The sequence below is a fragment of the Henckelia pumila genome, chromosome 4, assembly GCF_033568475.1.
Source record: "Henckelia pumila isolate YLH828 chromosome 4, ASM3356847v2, whole genome shotgun sequence".
Lineage (NCBI taxonomy): Eukaryota > Viridiplantae > Streptophyta > Magnoliopsida > Lamiales > Gesneriaceae > Henckelia > Henckelia pumila.
Genome location: NC_133123.1, coordinates 180,295,339 through 180,321,674, shown reverse-complemented (window position 1 = coordinate 180,321,674; position 26,336 = coordinate 180,295,339). Strand labels below are relative to the sequence as shown.

General features: G+C 36.6%; 3 protein-coding genes across 4 annotated transcripts; 2 read left to right on the top strand and 1 right to left on the bottom strand.

The window, feature by feature from the left end:
- The first annotated feature begins 5,547 nt into the window (after positions 1 to 5,547).
- Positions 5,548 to 23,531, top strand: LOC140864214 (putative transferase At1g60990, chloroplastic). Of its 2 annotated transcripts, XM_073268225.1 has the most exons (13): positions 5,548 to 5,866; positions 6,306 to 6,407; positions 6,870 to 6,903; positions 7,470 to 7,543; positions 7,643 to 7,708; positions 7,801 to 7,865; positions 21,203 to 21,290; positions 21,395 to 21,460; positions 22,000 to 22,165; positions 22,424 to 22,507; positions 22,581 to 22,708; positions 22,922 to 23,127; positions 23,229 to 23,531. In XM_073268225.1, the coding sequence occupies exons 1-12, from the start codon at positions 5,675 to 5,677 to the stop codon at positions 23,096 to 23,098; spliced, it is 1,242 nt and encodes a 413-aa protein (XP_073124326.1). In that variant the 5' UTR covers positions 5,548 to 5,674; the 3' UTR covers positions 23,099 to 23,127; positions 23,229 to 23,531. The 2 variants fall into 2 exon arrangements, with proteins under 2 accessions (XP_073124326.1, XP_073124325.1); XM_073268224.1 differs by having other exon boundaries at positions 22,922 to 23,531.
- On the top strand, positions 13,702 to 16,212 carry LOC140867448 (uncharacterized). The gene is made up of 2 exons (XM_073272516.1): positions 13,702 to 14,800; positions 15,130 to 16,212. The coding sequence occupies exons 1-2, from the start codon at positions 13,702 to 13,704 to the stop codon at positions 15,162 to 15,164; spliced, it is 1,134 nt and encodes a 377-aa protein (XP_073128617.1). The 3' UTR covers positions 15,165 to 16,212.
- A 219-nt stretch (positions 23,532 to 23,750) lies between the features above and the next one.
- On the bottom strand, positions 23,751 to 26,038 carry LOC140863783 (probable receptor-like protein kinase At1g11050). Its single transcript, XM_073267436.1, has one exon. It carries the CDS (start codon positions 25,877 to 25,879, stop codon positions 23,999 to 24,001), a length of 1,881 nt encoding a protein of 626 aa, XP_073123537.1. The 5' UTR covers positions 25,880 to 26,038; the 3' UTR covers positions 23,751 to 23,998.
- Positions 26,039 to 26,336: the final 298 nt, after the last annotated feature.

Below are 26,336 nucleotides of genomic sequence, written 5' to 3'. Positions count from 1 at the left end.
TACTCCCCGGCAATGGAGCCAAAAACTTGTTGCGAAATTTATGCTCGCAAGCGCACGATTATCAAGTTTTAGTAAAGAATGAGTAAAGTGTCAATCCCACGAGGAGTATTATGAAAATATTCAATACTTGTAATTAAAATAGTCTTAATTTTATTTAGAAAATTAAACTTTGGAGATTTGCTGAAAAATTAAATAAATAGTAAAGAATTATCAAGCTCACACACACACAAATCTAAAGAAATTATCAATCAGAGAGAAATGGTCTAGAGGTTTTGATTTCACTTGGTCTCGACAATATTTAATCCTAAATAATCTATTTCATGAATATCTTTCAATTAATAACCAAGAACACTTAGATTATTCTATTCCTCTCTCCCGAGCAACAAATAGAGTGTATCAACTACAGTTCGATTTAAATATCCCTATAAAAAATCTAGATGCAATGCTATTTGTAAAACGATGTTCCTCAAAGGTTCTATTAAAGTTATATACTCTCCCGAGCTATATATACAATTAACAGTATAGTTTCTATTGATCCTATTCAAAATCCCCTCTCCCGAGTGCCCGATTCCAATTAAATATAACAACTCAATTTATGACCAGTAAATTAAGAAGACATTCAATTCTAGAAACACAATTAATCTACAAAAATTCAATTCATTAAAATCAAATATTCATTAATATGTCTCAACCAAGCTACGTCAACCTCTAGACTAGAAAAGTTTAGTTCATACTCAAATTCATAGCAAACCAAATAATGTTCAATATCTCAAACATAATTCAACAATCAAAAGTACTAAATAAAGATGAAATAACAAAGCCGTATTCTTTCTTTCGTGTCTAGTCGAAAAGTCTTCATCTTCATTCTAAGCAATCTTCAATTCTCGATCTAAAATCTCACAAAATTGCTCTCAAGAATATTGTGTGTATTGGCGGCTTATAGATGCCCATATGACTCAAAAAAATCCCTTTTATATGCCCTAGAAATCGTCCAAAATAAGCCCAAGAAAAACCCAAAAGTTTCCATAAAAACTAAGACTCCTAAATTCAGAAAACACGACGGCGCGGGCGCGCCTTTATTTCGCACATTCACTCTTCAAAAATCACCGGACGGCGCGGGCGCTCCAAGGATCGGCATTGGCGCGCTGTCAGCTCGCATTCTTCCACCAATTTCTTCACACATTGCACGGGCGCGCCTTGAATAAGCGCGGGCGCGCCTGGACCTCGAATTTAGCCTTTTTTCTCTTTTTTCAGCTCTTGATTCTTCCTTAAAACTCCCATCTTTTAGGCTGAAATCCACTTAAACGCATCAAAGTCCATTACTTCCTACAAGCACAAAAACAACAGCAATTCACAAAATATCTACCAATAAATTACAAAAGTCAGGTAAAAAACCATAACAAATTAAATGCACAAAATGCACTTATCATTGGACAACATAGCTTCCGACAATGTTTGGATCTTCTGAACTCTAGTTCGAAGCTTTCGATCTCTAGTTTAGAGCTTTCGATCTCTGTCACGTCCAATAATCAAATCAAAACCCATACCTTGCTTGATTGCAAAAAGATTCAGAGCTTCCGATCTAAAATTTGGAGCTTTCGAACTGCTCGGTACTTCCGAACTCTAATCCTGCTTCCGAAGGGATTGGAACCACTGAACTATTCCTAGCTCAACTTCGGACCTTCCGAACTGTTCGATCACTTGGAACCCTTTGGACCATTTCCGAACGTCTTGAATCCGATTTTATTCTTATTAATCTCATCCGATAATTTCTTAATCATGTTTTAACCATTATAAACATGCTTAGATAGTTAATCACTTATTTTTGGAATCGGGTTACTACACAACCCTCCACCTCGGGGATTGAAGAGGGAGAGATCAACCTTAGACCTAAAACTGACAAAGGAAAAACTAAGGTTGATACTAACGAAAGTACAATTTCTCCATTTCAGGTATATCAACAAACTTTTGAGAAATGAAAAACCAGAGTAGGAATTAATCCGGCTACAATTCGGGTTGATGTTGCAGGAAATATCCAAGGATGTGGATTGTAGTAACCCGTACCCGAAATTAACGATTAATGCGTAATTAATCATATAATCATGTTTAGATTAAGTAAAAAATTATTAAGGAAATTTCAAATGGATTAACGGAGTCCACAAATGGATCCAGGACACTCAAAAATGGCTGGGAAGGTTCCAAGGTTTCGAAGGGTTCGGAGGATCCAAACCAGGTTAGGAGGCTCTGAACTGGTTCGGAGGATCCGAACTTAAGATCGGAGGCTCCGAACTGCATGGCCAGCTGTCCGAGAATAATACGTCATTGGTGACATCATTGATGGGCCTTCGTAGGATCCGAAGTCAGGATCAGAGGCTCAGAACAGGAACGGAGGCTCTGAAGTCAGGAACGGAGGCTCCGAAGACGAGTTCGGAGGCTCCGAACTTCGCCTATAAATAGGGGGCCGATATTTCATTTTCAATTGCACCTTTCCTCTTTTCTCTCTCAATTCCTTAGCCTTCTAGTTTAGATCTAGGGAATTATAGGCGTCCTTTTGGGATTCCGAAAGTGGCATAACGATCCAGGCGTCGTAGCGGAGCTGTGGCCTAGTTTTGAGGCAATTGTCATCAGCGGGCTGACGATGGACGCAGGTATAGCTATGGTCTCCTGAATTATTTGGGAGTATGCAATAGCTTAGTTAAAGATTTTAGAGCTTATTGAATGATGCATGGGTATTTGCATTGTAGAGTTGATGATAGGCTTGGAACCTAGAGTGGAACTGCTAGGGCTGCCTGTAGTAAGGTACGTAAGTACTGACTGAGATAGCTAGCGGGTTTTGCATGCTTATATGTTGTATTTGTGTGTCATATTATTATGCAGCATGTGCATATCATATTGTTCATGTCCATCTTTTGAGATGAGCCATGTAGGGCCGCTCAGCCCTGTTCGGACGGTTGATGTTGAGCGCCCCACGACCGACGGGTTAGTCGGCATTGGCATCTATGAGACACGATCTACGTCCGTTAGGAATGAGCAGTGTACGCAGGGTTTGATCCTCGGGTTGTACCACTCATGTCCTATGCGCCATTACTGAGCAGTTGTATACTGTTATCCCAGATATGGATACCTTATCATTTGCATGCATCATATTTGTATGTTTTACATGTGCTTTCGTATTGAGATTAGAGCTCACGTCCAGTCTTTTCAGTGTATCTGGACACCCTATTCGACGGGGCAGATGTAGGTGCAGGATTGAGCACCAGGAGCTTGGATTAGCTAGTGACCAGTGAAGACAACAGGATTAGCTGTAGGTTTTTACCCTTTAGGCTTATTTATTTGATTGGGTTGTATAATCGAATTTGATTAACCGGTTGTATTCTGCCGATCTGCTTTTATTTAAGTCTTCCGCAGCAATTTATTTAATGCATGCTTAATTATGCTCTTAACTCTGATTAGGTAGATGGATCCGGGTTGGGTCGCTACATGGATGAAACCCAACTCACATCCAAAAGATGTTAAACTATGGTATGATTTTGTGGCCCTTGCCTTGGTTTATATCACCTCACTAGGTTTCCCTGAGATATCCTTGTTACCTAAATGGATCCAGGAAGCAGTTCATGAAACTTGGGCAAATAATGACTATTTGTCAAGAGGAGATATTCTGGAAATATACTTTTTTAGTTTAACAGCAAAACCAGCTGGGAAATGCTCACATGAAGCCTTTCACTTCATCAAACTTAGGAGGCCAGACATAAATGCTCAAAAATTTATTAAGGACCCTCCAACAGAAGAAACGCCCCTAGTTGCCACAATTAGTGAAGAAGAAAATCTCTACCAAGAGAGCATGAGAAATATGGGTCTGTCTCACAGAGATGGAAAAAGTCAAGTTTTCGTTCAAATTTTACCAGAATTCAGTTAACGGATCATTCTTGTTAAATACAATGACAGGGAAAACTACATGATTTTCAGAAGATACATTTGAAAGAAAAGAAATTTTCTGTGGAACAATAAGTTACAGGGGAATAAAGAAACTCGCCGTAAATTTTGCAACATGACTCATGTGAGAAGATGGATAGAAAAAATCTGCCCAAATTGCCCAAACTAAAAGGAGCCAGAATTCGAGAAGGGTTTTCATCCATGATCTGACCGAAAACAAGTTATAGAAACAAATCTAAGTGGAAAAGGCCCACACACAAAGTATTTTCCTCGGGGACCTCAAAAACCAAAGATTTCCCGACAAAAATAAAAGAAAATATATGACCCAACCACAACTAGATGTGAAAGAACACTCAGGACTACCCGACAAAAGAAGGTGCCAGCAATAAATCACGAGAACAGCTGGTCAGCAATAATGTAAAGACGTAAGCAAGCTTGAAGTCTGGATTTCAAATCCGTGAAGGATCTCTATAAATATCAAGCTGAAGGAAGATGAAGACATCGATCATTATCTTCATTTTTCTTCAAAATAAAATTGTAATATTTCTCTTTCTAGTTTATGTGTTTTGTAATTTCCGCTACTATAAGTAGCTAAACAAGTAATCTCCTCTTTTACAGGAGGTTACTAATGTAATAATATTTGTTATGTCTGAATAAAATTCCAGGTTCTTCCTTATCATGTTATTTTCATTCACAAATTAAGTCTATTACTATACGTCTTGAGGTAGTAAACAAAACAGAGCTATGCTGGTTGTTGCTGAAGAGATCTACGACAGGAACCATCAGTTGCGATCGTGTGGTTAGGTTGTAAGGAATAGTCTATAAAACCCGGTGGATATAATCAGGCAGCAACAATTCAGGTCAAAGAGGTAATAACTTTATTTTATTTTACGGAAGCATGATAGGCTATATATATATATATATATATATATATATATATAGTAATTCTCAGCTGCCCAACAATTCCTGCCCACTTCGTTCCCGATCACTAAAACCCGGTATCGGATTTTAATTGTTTTTTTTTAATTTTTCATATCACTAAAACACGGTACCGGATTTTAGTTGTCGGAGACGAGTTGAGCAGCATTGATTGGGCAGCTGAAAATTTCTGTATATATATATATATATATATATATATATATATAAACATGGACAAAATAGGAATTATTCAGTTTTATAGACAATTTTGGGAAATAATTTAGAAAATCAGGGACATAATTGGTACAAGAAAAATTTGAAGTACATAACAGAAAAATGAAGAAACTATGAGGATATATTAATGTATTATCCCAAAATTACCAAAATTTTCCGGTAAATTTTGATAATTTAAATTACAAGAAAACTTTGTATAAAAAATTACGTGTATCAAAACACTAGTTTGCTATAAATAAATAGCAGAATCACTAATTAAAAGAAGGAAAAATAGAATCATTGTTCTTTTTAGTGGTTTACATATATTTACATAGGAAAAAGGAAAAAAATACTAATTTCGGAAAATGTACAACGTTATTAGCGACGGATTCTAAATACACGAGTTTCCGTCACTAAATATGTTGAACAAAAAAAAATACCCATTTCAGAAAATGTACAAAATTAGTGGCGACGGATTCAAAATCCAACAGTTTCCGTCGCTAAATATATTGAACAAATGAATACCATTTTCAGAAGATTATTAACGACGATTCAAAATCCAAACATTCCGTGCCGCCAGCTATAATCCGTTGAACGGAAAGGGACGCAAATGTCATCCGCCGCCGTGCTCCTGACCTCTCCGGCTTGCTCTCCCCACCGGTTGTTCCCGAATACGGCACTGTTTCCGAAGCTCCCACACGACGCGTTTCGCTGCTGCAAAAGCGTCCACTGGAAGAAGCTGTATCTTTCTTGCGCGTTGCCTTTCGACCTCTCTCCTCCGCCCATAGACCTCGACCCTTCCGTATGCGTCCCTGACGGTTTTCTGTCTCGGTTGCTGATTAATTGGAAGTCAAAATCCTCTGAATTCATTCTTTTTTAACTGCATGTTTTGGCTGATTAAAACTATTAATCATCAAATTTCAACTACATGGATAGTTCTAAAGTTACTATGTTGCATGACGTTGTGAGTGACTAATCCCTGCCGTAAAAAAATATCATCAAGCTATTGAATTTCCTGTTATTAAAGATAGGAAAGGCACGTCTTGTTCGACTACTGAATTACTACTGATAACCTCACTGTGTGCCGGAATTGAGCAAAATGCTTTGTGTTGCTTGCTTTGCATTTTTTCCAGGGTATCACATAGGATGTTTAGAGTTTAAATGCTCCTTTGCTTCCCAAGGAAAATAATAGTGCATCTGTTTGTTCTCACTTGGTAAAGTTTCTTGGGATTTTGTTTCAGGAGACAACTACAGAAGTCGAACCAGAAGTCTTGGAAGATTGGATGACAAATAAATTTGAAAATGATGATGAGGCATTAGATGCTGTGAACAATGATGTTGTGGTATGTAGATGGGTAAAATTGAATTATACTTACCTGGCTCTTCTTAGTGAATGAAGTAGAAACCATTTGTAATTCCTCAGCGACTGAACCACTTCTTTTCCTTTATTAGTTTTTGTCGACACCTTTTTGTGCTTGCTTTTCCTCAGGTAGTAAAATAGCTAATGTAATACCAGCATGGTGTGGATCACAAAAGTTTCAGTACACTGAACACATGCATAAAAGTTAATTTGTTTACGCTTTGATGTTTTGGGTTGCTTCTTTTCAAGGAAGTAAAAAAGTCTTCTGCGATATGCAACTTTTCTTTTAACTCCTAGCTTGATAATATTTCTGCATTCTTTCTTATTCTGTGTTGACTGTCACCGCTGTTTCACCTGTTAATTTATAGCTTAGAAATCAAAACATTATTTTTTTGAATGAATTGACTTTGTCCCACAAATTTGATTTGGCTCTCTTTCTTTTTAGGTTGTGGATCTTTCAAATTATGGCAGAATTAGAGGTAACTCTTTCCAATTATATTCGGCAGAAATAAAATTCGTATCTATAAGTTGGTTCTCATTTTATTACTGGACTTTTTTGACAAATCATTACACAATCAGTTGCTTCAAAAGAACATAATTTTTTTACAGGAATAAATATTATATAACTTTTGCTCTCTAACAACTCAGTTCTACAATGACATCATCATCTAACATGGTATGAAATCTTGTCAAAAAACCTAGGAAAGTTTCACGCAAATGACCCTAGAATTGGAATTAATCTCGCCACCATGAGCGTTCAAATTGAAGAGATTAATTATTAAATGCTATTTTTCTCCACCATGTCAAACGTTTAGATGGGATGGTTACATAGCGCAAATACTCTTCTTATGTGCTCAGAATTACTAATTTATCAATCCGGTTTGATAGATTTCATTCATGGTTTCCATATTTATATACCTAAAGTAAAAACTATGCTTGGCATATATGTTATAAATTAACTCAATTGAATACATCGACATTCTCTTTTAAATTTATCTTGGATATAATGGTTGTTTTTTTACTCTTGTATTGATTTTTTATGAAGTCAGTGGGCGAGATCGAATACAATTTCTGCACAACCAAACTACCGCAAACTTTGAATGTCTTAGTGAAGGCCAGGTAGCCTTTGGCATTTTTCACAATTTTCATTTTATGAAGCTCCAAGAGAGGCAAGACTCTGTTTTGGCTCGGATGTTGATTGTCGTGTTATACTTTTAGGGTTGTGATGCTGTTTTCGTGACGCCAACTGCTCGAACAATCGACCTTTCTCATGCATGGGTCATGGTAATCTCTATTTTTGAATTTTAACAGATAGTTGATTTCCAATATTTCCTACAAACTTATACTCATTTGTTCCCGTGTTGTTACATCGACAGAAAAATGCAATAGTATTGGTGGTCTCACCAACAACTTGTGGAATCATAATTGAAATGCTGAAGAAGTATGTTATTGATATTCCTTTTCAGTCTGCATTTACCATCCTTTCCTTTAGCTTCTAATTGTTGTCTCATGCATGCTTTTGTACTTTTATATTCCTGAGTTTACATAACACTAGCGTCCTCCTTCCCCTCTTTCACCAAAGAAATGGCCTCTCTTGTTATATGACATAATGATCTGGAACTGAATCTTTTTGAGGCTATGTATCATTTATAGGAATGCAATGTAGCTGCTTAAAAAATTGCCAAAAAATTGTCATTATGCATCGTTGAAAAGTAGCCGGTGCATTACACAGACCAAACGTGTAATGGCCTTTACTGCTTCTTTCATCGCAGGATTTAACCTCATTTGATGATCAACATACGAACTATACGACTCCATTAAAATTTATGCATGCAAATAGTGGGACTAATTCCCTTAATATCAGAAATCGACCATCCCAAAGAAGACAATAATTTACCGGATAAGTCGAATTTTCACCCCAAAATGCATAGCATAAATGACTCGGCAACTCTTTTAATTCGGAAGTAGAGAGTGGCACCTCTTTTGCGGACTCCTCGAGTAATTCTTCAAGCCGATAATGGGACTCTTTTTCATTTGGCAAACTTTCAAGAGCAAAAAATTGTTCTCTAAGTTCCCAATCATTCTCATCAACACGATTCACTTAATTCATCATGTTCCAAGACCCCGAAAATAGACAAAGATATTAAATTAATATTTGCTCCTAAATCACATAATGCTCTATTAACGGTTACACCGCCAATAATACAAGGAATGGTGAAACTCTCTGGATCTTTGATTTTTGTGGCAGTTTCTTTTGCAAGATTGTGCTGCACTCCTCAGTCAACTCCGCTGTCTCAAATTCTTCAAACTTTCTCTTTCTCAACATCACATTCTTTATGAATTTTGCATAGTGTGGCATTTGCTCCAAAGCATCAACAAATGCGTTTTTCTTGAACCGTTGAGGATACGGTAGAACTGGTTTTTGCACAGACAGTTTCTCATACACAACCGCAGGCTCATTAGTATTCTCACTCTTAGCTTTTTCTAATTCAACCTCAATCTTTTCTACTTGGTTCTCGTCATCTTCTACATTTGGTTCTTCTACGCCAATCTCTTTCTTACTTCTTAAAATAATGAGCTTACACTGCTCTTTTGGATTTACTTCAGTATTGTTTGGAAAACCCCTATATGCTGATTATTTAAGACATTTGCAAGTTGACCGATTTTAATTTCAAGATATGAATGTTGGTCATGTGTGTCTCAATGTTATCAAGTCTATTCTCATTCCTCTCAAATCTCTTTGTTGACTCTGACACATAATTATTCACTAATTCCACCAAAGATGGTCTACCTTCAACCCTTTGATCATTGAACCCTGGTGGAGGATTCAACACATTTTTATTATTTTCATACGATAAATTCTCATGGTTGCACAAACCGAGATGATAATTGAAGAAATTCTGAAGATGAAATTTTTATTTCTTACGTGAAAAGAGAATTGTACAAACATTTATACAGCTAGAATACCAGCAACTATAAAAGGAAAAGATATGTACAAATCAAAGACATAATTAACAAGTTTAATTTAGTAAGTAGATCAAATCAATCCCTAAATATCAGGGTGTAAATCTAGAAAATATGCAAGGATTTCAACACTCCCCTCAAGCTAGGTTGTAGATGTTGAGTAATCCTAGCTTGGATTTTAGCTCCTCAAGTTGTCTTCTAGGCAATGCTTTTGTCAAGATATCTGCAGTTTGATGACTTGTTGGGATGTAATGAAGAGAGATGATTCCTGCTTCAAGTTTTTCTTTTACAAAGTGTGTCAATCTCCACATGCTTAGTTCGATCATGACACACTGGTTTTTTTGCTATGCTGATGGTAGACTAGTTATCACAGAATAATTTTACAGACCCAGACATGTGTATGTTCAGTTCAGTCAGCAATCGTTTTAGCCATATTCCCTCACATCTGCCTAGTGATAATGCTCTAAATTCAGCTTCTGCACTACCCCGGGACACTACCGGTTGCTTATTGCTACGCCAAGTAACCAAATTTCCCGAAACATAGGTGCAATACCCTGAAGTTGATCTTCTATCTTCTATAGATCCAGCCCAATCAGCATCAGTAAATATCTCAACCTTTTTGTTTTTGTCTTTTTGAAAAACAAACCTTGACCAGGTGTTCTTTTTAAATACTGTAGGATCTTATAAACTGCTTCCATGTGTTCTTCAGTTGGTTTATTCATGTGCTGGCTTACAACACTGACAGCGAAGCTAATGTCTGGTCTAGTATGAGACATGTAGATGAGTTTTCCAACCAATCATTGATATCTTCCTTTGTCGAATTCCACACTGTCTCCAAAGTTCTTAGTTTTGAATTTTGATCCATGGGTGTATCGACTGGTTTACATCCAAGCATCCCAGTCTCCTTCAATAGATCCATCACATACTTCCGTTGTGAAACTAAGATTCCCTTATTCGATCTAGCCACCTCCATGCCAAGAAAGTACCTGAGGTTCCCCAAGTCCTTAATTTCGAATTCTTTGGTGAGTAAGTTTTTGAGTTTGTTGAGTTCTGCAAAATCATCTCCAGTTAGGATAATATCATCGACATAGACAATAAAGATTGCCCTTTGATTTGAGGTGGACTGTTTGACAAACATGGTTTGATCAGCTTGGCTCTGACCATACCCGAATTGCTTCACAGCTTTTGTAAATCTGTCAAACCAAGCCTTTGGTGATTGTTTAAGACCATATAAAGATTTCTCGAGTTTGCAAACACTGTTGGGACTTGTGAGATCATCAAATCCAGGAGGTATCTCCATGTATACTTCCTGTCAGAAAATCTACTCCTAATCAAGGAAGATTGTGTGCATAATGCTAAAACACCTATACGGATTTTGATTGACTTGTGGACCAATAACTTGCTTATTTACGACATCAATAATTATTTGGAATGGTAGAAACTTTGTAAAAAAGTGATCACGACACCATATTAGTTTATTCAAACAAATTAGAGTGCATTGGATTCCCTAATTAATATGGTTATGCTAAAACAGCTATACGGATTTTGATTGACTTGTGGATAAAAAACTCGCTTATTTACGACATCAATAATCCTTTGGAATGGTCGATACTTTGTAAAAAAGTGATCACGACACCATATTAGTTTATTCAAACAAATTAGAGTGCATTGGATTTCCTAATTAATATGCTTATGCTAAAACACCTATACGGATTTTGATTGACTTGTGGACCAATAAATCGCTTATTTAGGACATCAATAATCATTTTGAATGGTCGATACTTTGTAAAAAAGTGATCACGACCCCATATTAGCTTATTCAAAAAAATTAGAGTGCATTGGATTCCCTATTTAATATGCTTATGCTAAAACACCTATACGGATTTTGATTGACTTGTGGATAAATAACTCGCTTATTTACGACATCAATAATCCTTTGGAATGGTCGATACTTTGTAAAAAAGTGATCACGACACCATATTAGTTTATTCAAACAAATTAGAGTGCATTGAATTCCCTAATTAATATGCTCATGCTAAAACACCTATACGGATTTTGATTGACTTGTGGACCAATAATTTGCTTATTTACGACATCAATAATCATTTAAAAAGGTCGATACTTTGTAAAAAAGTGATCATGACACCATATTAGCTTATTAAAAAAAATTAGAGTGCATTGGATTCCCTATTTAATATGCTTATGCTAAAACACCTATACGAATTTTGATTGACTTGTGGATAAATAACTCGCTTATTTACGACATCAATAATCCTTTGGAATGGTCGATACTTTGTAAAAAAGTGATCACGACACCATATATTAGCTTATTCACACAAATTAGAGTGCAATGGATTCCTACTTAATATGCTTATGCTAAAACACTTATACGGATTTTGATTGACTTGTGGACCAATAACTCGCTTATTTGCGACATCAATAATCATTTCGAATGGTCGATACTTTGTAAAAAAGTGATCACGACACCATATTAGCTTATTCAAAAAAATTAGAGTGAATTGGATTTCCTAATTAATATGTTTATGCTAAAACACCTATACGGATTTTGATTGACTTGTGGACCAATAACTCGCTTATTTACGACATCAATAATCATTTGGAATGGTCGATACTTTGTAAAAAACTGATCACGACACCATATTAGCTTATTTAAATAAATTAGAGTGCATTGAATTCCCTAATTAATATGGTTATGCAAAAACACCTATACGAATTTTGATTGACTTGTGGACCAATAAATCGCTTATTTACGACATCAATAATCATTTTGAATGGTCGATACTTTGTAAAAAAGTGATCACGACACCATATTAGCTTATTCAAAAAAATTAGAGTGCATTGGATTTTCTATTTAATATGCTTATGCTAAAACACCTATACGGATTTTGATTGACTTGTGGACCAATAACTTGCTTATTTACGACATCAATAATCATTTCGAATGATCGATACTTTGTAAAAAAGTGATCACGACACCATATTAGCTTATTCAAAAAAATTAGAGTGCATTGGATTCCCTGCTTAATATGCTTATGCTAAAACACCTATACGGATTTTGATTGACTTGTGGATAAATAACTCGCTTATTTACGACATCAATAATCATTTGGAATGGTCGATACTTTGTAAAAAAGTGATCACGACACCATATTAGCTTATTCAAGTATTCTTATGCTAAAACACCTATACGGATTTTGATTGACTTGTGGACCAATAACTTGCTTATTTAAGACATCAATAATTATTTGGAATGGTAGATACTTTGTTAAAAAGTGATCACGACACCATATTAGTTTATTCAAACAAATTATAGTGCATTGGATTCCCTAATTAATATGCTTATGCTAAAACGGCTATACGGATTTTGATTGACTTGTGGATAAATAACTCGCTTATTTACGACATCAATAATCCTTTGGAATGGTCGATACTTTGTAAAAAAGTGATCACGACACCATATTAGTTTATTCAAACAAATTAGAGTGCATTGGATTTCCTAATTAATATGCTTATGCTAAAACACCTATACGGATTTTGATTGACTTGTGGACCAATAAATCGCTTATTTACGACATCAATAATCATTTTGAATGGTCGATACTTTGTAAAAAAGTGATCACGACACCATATTAGCTTATTCAATAAAATTAGAGTGCATTGGATTCCCTATTGAATATGCTTATGCTAAAACACCTATACGGATTTTGATTGACTTGTGGATAAATAACTCGCTTATTTACGACATCAATAATCCTTTGGAATGGTCGATACTTTGTAAAAAAGTGATCACGACACCATATTAGTTTATTCAAACAAATTAGAGTGCATTGGATTCCCTAATTAATATGCTTATGCTAAAACACCTATACGGATTTTGATTGACTTGTGGACAAATAATTTGCTTATTTACGACATCAATAATCATTTAGAAAGGTCGATACTTTGTAAAAAAGTGATCACGACACCATATTAGCTTATTCATAAAAATTAGAGTGCCTTGGATTCCCTATATTTAGTCAATGTATATCCCAGATTGTGTGGGATTTAGATTAGAGTAAATATTTTCTAGGATTTAATATTCCTAATTTAGATCTTAACTATTGTGTATATAAATCATTGTAATCATCATTATTAAGATATAAGAGTTATATTTTTCTCTTTAATTCTTCTTACATGATATCAAAGCTTTAGGTTAAAAAAAATCCAAAATTTTTATTAAAGCTTCACATCGTCACCATTATATGGTCGATCACTCCATTACCTTCAATCGTGTAACCAGTAGGTACACAAATATGTCAGAAGTGTCTGATAATAACAGCGCTAAGGTCACCAAAGAGATCCCATCGAATGAAGGCAACAATTTGACGCCTACCGGTGAGCTGCAAAACATTCACTCAGCATATCGGCTGAATGGGAAAAACTACCTGAAGTGGTCTCAACTGGTTCGAACATTCTTGAAGGGAAAAGGCAAACTGAGTCATCTACTCGGTACGGGCCCAAAAGAGGAAGATCCTCGATTTCAAGCATGGGATGAACAAGACTCAATGGTGATGTCCTGGTTATGGAATTCTATGTTGCCTGAAATCAGTGACACATGCATGTTCCTCACCACTGCAGCAGAAATAAGGGAGACAATGAAGCAAACATACTCTAAAGTTCGAGATGCTGCACAAATCTATGAAATCAAGACAAAGATTTCATCAACCAAACAAGGAAGTTGGTCAATCACAGAATATTCCAATCTTCTACAAAGTTTGTGGCAAGAGATGGATCATTACCAATGCATACAAATGAAATGCAGTGATGATGCAGCACTTCTTAAAAGGTTGGTTGAAAAAGATCGAATTTATGACTTCTTGGCTGGATTAAATATTGAATTTGATGCGGTGAGAGTACAAATTCTTGGAAAAGAGGATCTGCCAACACTAAACGAAACAATTGCAATTGTTCGAGCTGAAGAAGGAAGAAGATGTGTTACGATAGAACACAATTCAGTGAATAATAGTTCAGCCCTTGCAACCACAAAAGGCAGGAACTTTAGGGCTGAGCAGCCGACAGAGAAGGATAATAAACAGCCTACTTTTTCATCAAAATCAGGCAATAAAAATTCGATGTGGTGCTCTCACTGTCAGAAGGATAATCACACGGAGGACAAATGCTGGAAAATTCATGGCAGGCCACAAAGTTCAAATAAAAATTGGACAACAAAAGCAGGATATCTAAAGAGACAAGGAAAGGCATATGCAGCTGCTAGTGATCAACAGGCTGGAGAAGATAACTCTCAAGGATCACCCATTGAATTCAACAGAGAAGAAATGGAGAAACTAAAAAGTTTCCTGGGATCATTGGAAAAACCCACCACAACAGGTACTTGCACTTTGGCGTTCTCAGGTATATCTTCTTCTTCTCATGCCTTTAATGTCTTGGATACAATCACCACTAGCTCTTGGGTTATTGATTCAGGAGCTACAGATCATATGACCCACTGTCCACAAAAATTTGTCACATATAAGACTTGCCCAAGGCAAAAAAAGATAACAATGGTTGATGGTTCTGCAACAACAGTAGCAGAACAAGGAGACATTGTTATAAACAAAACTCTCACTCTTAAAAATTTCCTTCATGTCCCTAAACTATTTACAAACCTGTTGTCAATCCAAAAACTCACAAAAGACTCTAATTGCAATGCTGTTTTCGATGGTTCTCATTGTGTTTTTCAGGAACAGGGCACGAGGAGGATGATTGGACATGCTAGAGAAAAGAATGGTCTCAATTATCTTGAAGAATCGAGTGGTTGGGATAAAGTTATGAACCCCTTCCCAGTCTCATTGCTTTCAGAGTTTCTAAATCCAATAAAGACCAGATTTGGCTCCAACATTTTCGTCTTGGTCACCCATCGTTTAGAGTCATTAAGATTATGTTTCCTTTATTGTTTAAAGATTTGGATATTGATAATTTTAAGTGTGATGTTTGTGAACTAGCAAAACACAAACGAGTCTCATTCCCAGTAAGCAATAAAAGAACCACAGTTCCATTTAATCTCATTCACAGTGACGTTTGGGGGCCGTCCACTATTTCTAACATATCCGGGGCTCGATGGTTTATCTCTTTCATTGATGATTGTACCCGTGTCACTTGGATTTTCCTTATGAAACACAAATCGGAGGTCAGCACCATTTTTCCCATCTTTTGTAACATGATTAAAACCCAATTTGATAGGGACATCAAAAGATTGCGATCTGACAATGCTAGGGACTATTTTAATCAAGTTCTGTCACCATATTTCCAAAAAAAAGGCATAATACATGAATCTTCTTGTGTTAATACACCCCAACAAAATGGGGTGGCTGAGCGCAAGAATGGTCACATTCTGGCAGTCACTCGAGCCTTCTTGTTTCAAAAAAATGTTCCTAAACAATTTTGGGGGGAGGCAGTCTTAACATCAACTCATATCATCAATAGATTACCTACTAAAGTTCTTGATTTTCAAAGTCCCATGCATACCTTGCTGAAATTCTTTCCAGATTTTAATGCTTCTTGCAATCTTGCTCCAAAAATATTTGGTTGTGTTGTGTTTGTCCATCTTCACTCTCATAACAGAGGAAAGCTTGATCCTCGGGCTCTTAAATGTGTGTTTCTGGGTTATTCCTCCACTCAAAAAGGGTACAAGTGTTACCACCCTCCCACAAGGAAAGTCTATGTTTCTGCCGATGTCACTTTCAACGAAGACGATTCCTATTTTTGTAGTCCTTATCTTTAGAGGGAGATCTCACTGACAGAAGATAAGGAAAATGATAAGGAAAATGACTTTTTCCCCCTCAATCATGATCTTCCTGCCACACCTACAGCTCACACACCTACCCAGCTACACACTGAACCTTTAGTGCCTAAATCACCTCATTATACTGCTCCTCCAGATCTCAGCACTAATCCAAACCTCCTACAGGTAAAGTTCAAAACTCTACTCAACCACTGCAGGTTTATTCAAGAAGGCAGAGACCAATTATCAAACCAGTGCAGGTCCAATCACCCAAATCAGTCCCTGTTCATGACCCTAATGAGGTAATCCCTGAACCTTGTACTGATAATACTTCGAATGTCCATGATCAAAATAATGATGATGTTCCAATTGCTATTAGAAAAGGAATCCGATCATGCACTAAACACCCCTTAAACCTATTCATGTCTTACAAGAATCTGTCTCCCAATCACAAAGCCTTTCTCACCAGCCTAAACTCAATCCAAATTCCCAAAACAGTATCCGAGGCATTGAAGGATCAGAATTGGAAGAATGCCATGAAGGCTGAAATGGAAGCACTTGAAAAAAATAAGACTTGGGATTTGGTGAAAATGCCAAAGGGAAAGCAAACAGTGGGGTGTAGATGGATATTCACAGTCAAATATAATTCAGATGCTTCATTGGAAATATACAAGGCAAGGCTTGTCGCCAAAGGTTACACTCAAACATATGACATCGATTACCTTGAGACATTTGCGCCTGTTGCTAAGATGAACACTGTGAGAGTGTTGTTATCTTTGGCTGTTATTCGGGGATGGAAATTACAGAAATTTGATGTCAAAAATGCTTTTATACATGGAGAACTTGAGGAGGAAGTTTACATGGACGATCCACCGGGGTTTGAATCAAATACAGGACAGGTATGCAAATTAAAAAAGTCTTTGTATGGATTGAAACAATCACCAAGAGCTTGGTTTGGGAGGTTTACCAAGGCAATGCTCAATGTTGGGTACAAACAGAGTCATGGTGATCATACCCTATTTGTTAAACACTCGAGTTCAGGGGGAGTGACTGCATTATTAGTCTATGTTGATGACATTATAGTCACAGGTGACGATTGGGAGGAAATGGAGAGTTTGAAGAACTGTTTGATGAAAGAATTTGAAATAAAAAAGCATGGAAGGCTGAAGTATTTTCTGGGAATTGAGGTAGCGTATTCGCAAGAAGGAATCTTCATATCTCAACAGAAATACACCACTGATTTGTTGATGGAAACTGGTAAGTTGGGTGCCAAACCAGCAGAGACACCCATAGAGTTCAACCACAAGCTTGGTGATAGTGTGGAGGACCCAACCGTGGACAAGAGATCTTATTAGAGACTGGTGGGAAGACTCATATATCTATCTCACACAAGACCTGATATCGCTTATGCGGTTAGTGTGGTTAGTCAATTCATGCACAACCCCAAAGAACCACATCTTAGAGATGTACATCGGATCCTTCAATACTTGAAGGGCACACCGGGAAAGGGTATCTTATTCAAGAAAGGTGAGTTGACTCTTGAAGCATACACAGACGCAGACTATGCAGGCTCTATAATCGATAGGAGATCTACCTCAGGTTACTGTACTTTTCTAGGAGGCAATCTCGTGACTTGGAGAAGTAAAAAACATAACGTTGTGGCAAGATCCAGCGCAGAAGCTGAGTTTAGAGCAATGGCTCTTGGTATATGTGAATTATTGTGGCTGAAATTTGTTTTAGAAGACTTGAAGGTTCAATGGAAAGATCCAATGAAGCTTTATTGTGACAACAAATCAGCAATTAATACTGCTCATAATCCGGTACAATACGACCGTACAAAGCACGTTGAAGTGGACAGACACTTTATAAAAGAAAAGCTGAAAAGTGGATTGATTTGCATCCCCTTCATTTCTACGAAAGAGCAACTTGCAGACATATTTACCAAAGGATTGGTTGGGGCTGGTTTCCAGAGACTATTAAGCAAGCTTGGAATGAACGATATTCATTCCCCAGCTTGAGGGGGAGTGTCAGAAAATCTACTCCTTATCAAGGAAGATTGTGTGCATAATTATAATTATTTAATCAATGTATATCCCAGATTGTGTGGAATTTATATTAGAGTAAATATTCTCTAGGATTTAATATTCCTAATTTAGATCTTAACTATTGTGTATATAAATCATTGTAATCATCATTATTAAGATATAAGAGTTATATTTTTCTCTTTAATTCTTCTTACACTTCCGCCTCGAGATCACCATTAAGAAAACATTCTTTACATCTAGTTGGTGTAATGGTCAGTTAAGATTCGAGGCAAGAGATAACAATACTCTGACAGTGTTAAGTTTTGCAACTGGAGCGAATGTTTCCTGGTAGTCTATGCCATATGATTGAGTGAATCCTTTTGCAACAAGTCGTGCTTTGAACCTGTTAATGCTGCCATCAATATTCTGTTTAACTGTAAAAATCCACTTGCAACCCACTGGTTGTTTTCCAGCTGGTAATTTTGATATTTCCCAAGTACCAGCTTTCTCCAATGCTCGTATTTCCTCCCAACAACAGCTTTCCATTCTGGTCTCTTAAGAGCTTCATGAATAGACTTTGGAATTTTTATGATGTCAAGATTACTAACAAATGCATGATAATTTGGTGATAGAGCATTGTATGAGACAAATTTTTGAATAGGATGATCAGTGCATGATCTCTTGTTCATAGCCAACTGTGTAATGATGAATTTAAAAATAAAACAACCCATGTTCTTCCAACAATCCATCAAAGTAAAAATATAGAATAAAAGAAGAACAAGAACGAATTTAGAATAAGATTTTTCGTCTCCGGATGCCGTCGTCTTCTGTCTTCTGTCTTCGTACCAAGTTCTCTTGTTCTTGTGCGTGCGAATAATCTCCAACCGTCGTCTCCTACTGCGAACCCTCGAAAAGTCCTCCAAAAAACGCCCAAAAATTCCTTTTAAACCGTCACGAAAAGTTTCCAAAATTTGAAAGACTGCAGTAACGAAACCTGTGTTCTGTGATCGGGCGCAGGTGCGCTGTAAAGAGGGCACAGGGCAGCTGTTCAGCGTCAAAAATTTCTTCGTGATTTCTCGCCTAGCACGGGTGCACCAATCCTTGCTCTTTGATTTCTTGCTCCGACTTCGATTCTCGCACTTCCTTTCGCTTCGTTCATATCTCTTTTTCCTCGTTTCATCTTATTTCACATCTTTTAACCCCATCTAAAAATGATTGTTACCTAAATTCCTGCAAACAGCACAAAACACACATAATATCGCTTGATAAATGACAAAAGACAAGCTAAATCATATATAAAAAATATAAGTGCGAAAATTGCACTTATCAGCGAGGATGCATCTTTCTGTTATCAATCTGACGGTGACATTTTTTTCTTGGCATTGTTTAAGACGCAGAGTGTAAGTGTATATTCAGTTAGATTGTATAAAATCAATCTCATTTATTTATAGTTGTTAGAATCCATTTAATTTGGTTAAGATATATTTCTTTGTGATAGATATAATGTGATCCATAAAATCTTGGTTTGTATTGTGTAATCATTTAAAGGGGGTTGCAAGTGTGCTGGAATTAATAAACAAGTTTTCATCTCCGGTTGAACTTGGTAATAAAGATAAAATGTCAGAAGGAAGACCTGTCTGACAAGGGAAATTATCTATGCCTTGTTGGAAGACTTATCTATCTTTCACATACAAGGTCGGATACTGCATTCGCGGTCAGTTTGATCAGCCATTACATGCATTCCACAGATAGTTGGCCTTCCATACTCCTGTTTGAGATAATGTGTAATATGTTTAATCGTTTGTTTGCCTATAGTGTGGTGAATTCTGTCCATGTCAGGGCCATCTCGATATTGTGTATTGTATTCTGATATACCTGAAGCTAGCACCTGGAGAAGGCTTATTCTTTGCTAAAACTAGGGATAAAGTCTAAAGGGATTTGCTAACGCTGATTGGGCAGGTTCGATTGATGATTGATTATTATCATCACAATATTGTACGATATTGTGGGGGAATCTGGTAACATATCGTAGCCACACAGTCTGTTGTGGCTAGATTTAGTGTAGAAGCAGAATATAGGCTATGACTCATGGAAAATGTGAGCTCTTTTTGGTTAAGTGAGTGATGGAAGAATTGCAAGTAGGATTTAAAATCCTATGAAACTGTATTGTGATAACAATTCAACCAACAGTGTAGCTCATAACCAGGGGAAGGTACAATCGAGATTGATATGTTCCTACTTCACAACAATTAGTCAAGCTACTTGAGCTAAAAGGCTAACAAATAATATATTTGAATTTCTTGTCCGCAAGCTTGGTCTTATCAACATCTATTATAGTCCAGCCTGAGGGGGAATGTAGAAATATTTAGTTAGGTTGGACAAAACCAAATCTCATTTTTTATAAGTGATAGAATCCTTTGTATTTTGTTAGGATATATTTCTCTGTAAATAGATATAGATTGATCCTAACATCTAAAATCTAGGGATCTTGATTCGTATTTCTTAATTATATAATATAAAGGGGTTGTACTCAACGCGTAAAGTGTGCTGAATTAATGATATATTCTCCTTTTTTACAGTGACTATCACAAAACATTTCTTTTTTCCATTCAGAACTCAAGGCAATCCAAGAAATTTATTCTTGTACCAGTTCTTTTTTTTTTTTTTTGTTATGAATAGTGATATTTTTGTGACATAGGGTGCTTCTGGACAGCGATACTGATAAGTTGAATACTGGTTTTGTGAGTCAGAATTAATTTTATTGTGTTGTTCTGTGAATGCTATTGAACCTTTTACAATCAGTCTTGAGTAAACTAATTAGTTGAATCTTAAATGTTGAATTATGTCATGGGCTATAAAATGCCACCAATATAAATCATGGGCTATAAGCCTTAAGATTGAAAAGTTGGTAATAAGTGATTCAGTAATTCATACATGCGAATGCACACACCATTGGCTGTCCAATCACAGTTTTTCATCTCTTTGTTTGCAAACATCTTTGTTTTGAAGGTACATATTTTTTGCTGACAAAGTGGAAATTCAAGATATTACCAACCAGACTAGGATGTTTGCATTATTGGGACCTAAAAGCACTGAAGTATGTGTGTTGATTGAATTTTTTAGTTGAATCTTTTCCTTTTTGTGTTTACATTTCTGTCCTTGGGCATCTTCTCTTTTTGCTGATTTGTGATGCGGAAACAGATGATGAAGGATTTGAATATGGGTAATCTTGTTGGTCAACCATATGGCTCTCACAAGCATTACAATGTAAGTTTTAGTTTCAAGATGCTGAAGCCTTGTCAAGTTCATTTTTTCCCACCGAATAAAACTAATTGTTTCTTGTAAATGTGTCCTGAGATACAATTGCCTTGGAATCGTGGCTATATTTTCTGCAAAGTTGAGATTAGATATGCACATGCAACATGTGTGTTAAATCACAAGTCGCCGTGGACACTCTGGTTCTGGGTTTCTCTATTCAAAACTGGAAATTCAAGTTAAGGATGAATTAGTAACAATGAAGTTTTTGCTACCATCGTCTGTGAAGTCATCGTGAGCTCTTTGGGTTGCATTTCTAGCTTACGAGCTTCCTGAAAGATGTTACTTTTTTATAGTTTGTCAAACGGCGGACTCATTTCTAGAGTTATGAAAAGAATGTAGTTAAGATTAGATGCGGTTTTTATTTAATTAATAAGACGCACATCTAGATGATGAATGTGAGTAGTTACAGTTATTTTATTCTGCTATTCTTTTCATTGATTGGTATATCTAATGCAAAAGGAAGCAATAGAACTCCTTGTGTTATGCAGGTCGGTGGTATGCCTTTGACTGTGGCAGTAGGAAGTACGATTTCAGAAGAAGGATTTACCTTATTGATGTCTCCATCTGCTGCTGGATCTATCTGGAAGACTCTTATAGGTCAAGGAGCAGTTCCCTTGGGTGCTAATGCTTGGGAAACATTGAGGATTTTAAAAGGTAAATACTCTTAAAGTCATTAATTTGGCTCTTTTTTTTTTGTTCTTTTGTTGATCATGGACATTTTGGCATGTGAGTGTTTTTTCTGTAATTCGTTGACGTTGAGCCACTTTTCCAACAGTATTTCTTTACTATGTTTTGGGATCTTAGATTTTCAGAAATTTGTGTCACCCCTTGGGATTCTCATTTACATGTCATGTTATATTTGTCATATTTATGGTCTATTTCTTGCAGACGTTACATGCTTAACTTTTGCAGGACGCCCTGCTTCTGGCAAAGAACTCACAGATGAATATAATGTTTTGGAGGCAGGTCTCTGGAGGGCAGTTTCTTTAAATAAAGGTGGCACTTCTAACAACATTTCTTCTTAAGTGAAAGCTTATATGATTTTTGAACCCATGGATTTCTTTGGCAGGGTGTTATAAAGGACAGGAGACCATATCTAGACTTGTAACTTATGATGGAGTCAAGCAGAGATTATGGGGTTTACGTTTATCATCCCCAGCAGAACCAGGCAATATTATTACCTTTGATGGAAAAAAGGTCATCCCCATGTTCTTCTCTCTGCTATGCAAAACCAATTTTTTTGAAGTAAAAACCCAAGAAGCTTATTATTAAAAATTCTTTTTCTGGGAGCTTTAATTTCTCCATGTATAAAATGGACAACCATTGATGGAGTTGATTTTCGTTTTCAATGTTACTGTCATCTGTATTTTTTCAACATCTAAAGTTGCGAACAAATGCTGTAAACTGCAGGTTGGCAAACTGACAAGCTTCACAGCCGGTAGGAAAGGATCTGAGCTGTTTGGACTAGGATATATCAAGAGGAGAGTGGCTTCAGAGGGAGACTCTGTAAGTGTTGGTGAGAATGCCGTTGGTACACTGGTGGAAATTCCCTTTCTTAGGGAGCAACTTCCACCACCGAAGACATAGCCTTGTCGCTATTGTCCTCCAAACATCGTGTATGTCTTTTGATGTAATATATGCCTGTTTTGTTGTTGTATCATGGGCATTATATCAGCTAGTCTTAATGTGTCGAAAATATTAAAACAATATTTTCCAGGTTAATATGGTGTATGAATTGCATAGGGGGAGCATAAACTATACAGGATTGAATCACAAATTTTAGCTGGTCAAGAACGAGACGAGACTTGGTTATTGGTGGAGTAATCGAATCACATATTTCATGTGTGGAGATGTAATTTGAACTTTTCTCCATAATGTGTAAATATTTGTCAGAAGTGTATTGAAGTAGTTCCAACATGAAAGCTGTTTCCAATCCCCCTGAAAACATTTTAATCCTACTTGTTTGTAGGAAACAAATTTCATCTAAATTGTCTGCGAAAGTATTGTTCTTATTCATGATATCGATATATTTTTTATACAATAAATATGATTGTTAGAGTAGGCTAAAAGGTATAAAATTGGTATCTTACTCCATCAGTTGGGTGAGGCATTCATTTTTCTAGCATATTTCATGATTTTCAGCGATGGAAAAGTAAATATATAATATATATTTAAAAAAATGCAGGAAATTTTTTCCCTTTCTGTCCATTAGGTTACACCCTTAATTACATAAACCCCGTTGAAGGACAAAAATAAAACTGATTTAAAATGTTGTATGATTATGCTACATAGTGACTAAGTTAACATAACAATGCAAGTGGCAACTTAGACCTCGCCTGTCCAAAAAAACAAACGAGCCATAAACTTTTGTACAGCAACTCCATGTCCATCCCACTCACATGAAATCTTCTGTATTATTACATGTTACAATTTTAGTAGATTGAATCTAGTGTTGCAGATGATTCAAAACTTGGAATCGATTTACTCTCAAATCCCCTCTCTTCTGTAAGTAGAGTTGAACATATTGTTATTAGCATAAAATGGCCTATCAGGAATCACTGGCACCTCGATATCTCCTTCCAACATTTTCAAAGCATCCAATATTGTAGGCCTCAAAGCCACCATCAAATGAGCACACAATATCCCAATCTTCACAAATCTTTCCATTATCACCTTTGGATATCTCTTTCCTCCACTTCCCTCTTCTTCCAACAATGAAGCATCCAAAACATGCTCTATCTTTCCATCTTTCACCGACGGCCACGCCCAATCTGTTATCAAAAACGTCGATTCCGACAAATCAAGAGCCTTTCTGCCACACATTATTTCAAGAATCACCATTCCGAAGCTATAAACATCACTCTTTTCTGTCAGCTGCCCATACATAGCATATTCGGGTGCTAAGTAACCGTGAGTACCTACTATACGAGTCGTGAGATGGGATCCGGATTCTTGTCCTTGTTTTGCGAGCCCGAAATCTGCAACTCTGGCTCTCATACATGAATCTAACAGTATGTTTGTAGGCTTGATATCTCTGTGATATATTGGAGGCTTCACTCCATGGTGAAGATAAGCTATTGCATTTGCCACATCCACGATTATGCTCTTTCTCTGAGGCCAAGTCATTGGCTTCTTCCCATATCTGAATTTACCTTTTCGCAGAGGGAATAAATGATCATGTAAATTCCCATTTGGCATGTATTCATATACCAAGTATTTCTGGCTGTCTCTTTCACTATAAGCATCTCCACTCGAAACCGAGCATCCTTGAAGAGGCACAAGGTTTCTATGCTTTAAAACACTGATGATCTCAACTTCGCGGTAGAATTCGAAGTCCCCTTGAAAATCTGAATCCACGATTTTCTTGACAGCAATCATGGTTCCATTAGGTAACTTCCCTTTGTAAACGACGCCGAACCGGCCTTGTCCTATGAAATTCTTAGATGAAAAGTAGTCTGTTGCCTTTTCAAGAACTTCACTACCGAACCAGAACGGATCAGCCTTTGGTCTCCAGTTCAGTAAAGCATTCTCTTCTAAATCTTGATCCAATACCGACGAAATCTCTGAAATTTTCTCCCTTTTTCGCCAATAAGTCCCACTCAGAATAAAACTGATCAAAAAAATCGTTGCTATGACAATAAAACTCCCCCCGATGGAGCCAAAAACAAGAGCCCACTTCTTTGCATCTTTTTTCAAGTTCAAAGGTAGACCAAAAATGCAGGAAAGTGCTCCATTACTCTTAGGGCCAAACTTGTTAACTTTTCCTGCAGCATAAAGAATTGTGTAGTAAAAACAGCCTTTTGAATGAGAATGATTCCCATCTACACTCATCAACCGAGCCAGAACCTTAAAACCAGCGAGCACACATGAATCACAGGCAGTAAGGTCTGATAAATCTTCACTACATCCCTTTTCTAGAGACGTATCCGACCCCACAACTGAAAACCAGTCGGCGCCGGTCTGAATTCCGGCACACATGTCAGTAGAGTTAACGAATTGTGAGGCCTGAAAACACAAAGAAGTGAGATTTTCAGGCAGCCTTAGGAAGCTAAGCACTTTTTGGAAATCCAATAAACAAGAAACCGACGTTTCAAGATCCGGCAATCGAAAAAGAGATGTTTCTCTAAGGTGTTCAGCGAAAGCTACACCATATAAACTTTTAAGAGTCTGGCAACAATTGCTACTTTCATCTTCTTCTTTTGAGTTCCTATCTCGACAAGAAGATGAATCCCATGGAAGTTTCAAAACATATTTGAAGTCGAAAGGGCACGAGATTTCACTGATTGGAGAAGATGAAGCTCTGATTTGTGGGAGAATACAGAGAGAAACTAGAGATAGGAGCACAAGTAGATGATCAAGAATCATCATATTTTGGAACTTGAGAAACAACTACATAGCAAATGAATCTTTTACATGTTTTGAGATCACATAAAAATAGATGCTTTTCTAAGTCAAGATTGAGAGACATCACCAAAGTTTATTGGGTTTTTTTTCCCCAATATTTTTTTGACTTTTCTCGAGGGAAAAAATGGCTTTTTAGTGGTAGTGCAATGTGGTCTTCTTGGAGTATAAAAAGCATATGATGTCTCTCTCAGTACTTTCGTGGAAGAGACAACCTTAGATGATAATGAAACTTGAAAGGTTGCTGAAAAAACCAAATAATAATAATAATAAAACTATGATTCTGTCGAAGAAAAATATAAATAAATGACCTAAGATGATAACTTAGAAAGTTCTTGTTGGAATTAATTCGCATATCAAATCATTTGATGTTCATTTGAATCCCATCACTGGAATCCATCTAAATTTTTTATCTATCCAAATA

What these genes read in the sequence shown, in the direction of transcription:
- LOC140864214 (XM_073268225.1), top strand. Translation starts at nt 5,675, where the DNA reads ATGTCATCCGCCGCCGTGCTCCTGACCTCTCCGGCTTGCTCTCCCCAC. An exon ending in AATGTCTTAGTGAAGGCCAG is followed by an intron (nt 7,544 to 7,642) that starts GTAGCCTTTGGC and finishes TTATACTTTTAG; the next exon opens with GGTTGTGATGCTGTTTTCGT. An exon ending in GGCAGTTTCTTTAAATAAAG is followed by an intron (nt 22,508 to 22,580) that starts GTGGCACTTCTA and finishes TTTCTTTGGCAG; the next exon opens with GGTGTTATAAAGGACAGGAG.
- LOC140863783 (XM_073267436.1), bottom strand. Translation starts at nt 25,879, where the DNA reads ATGATGATTCTTGATCATCTACTTGTGCTCCTATCTCTAGTTTCTCTC.
- LOC140867448 (XM_073272516.1), top strand. Translation starts at nt 13,702, where the DNA reads ATGTCAGAAGTGTCTGATAATAACAGCGCTAAGGTCACCAAAGAGATC. An exon ending in TTGCACTTTGGCGTTCTCAG is followed by an intron (nt 14,801 to 15,129) that starts GTATATCTTCTT and finishes TGTGTTTTTCAG; the next exon opens with GAACAGGGCACGAGGAGGAT.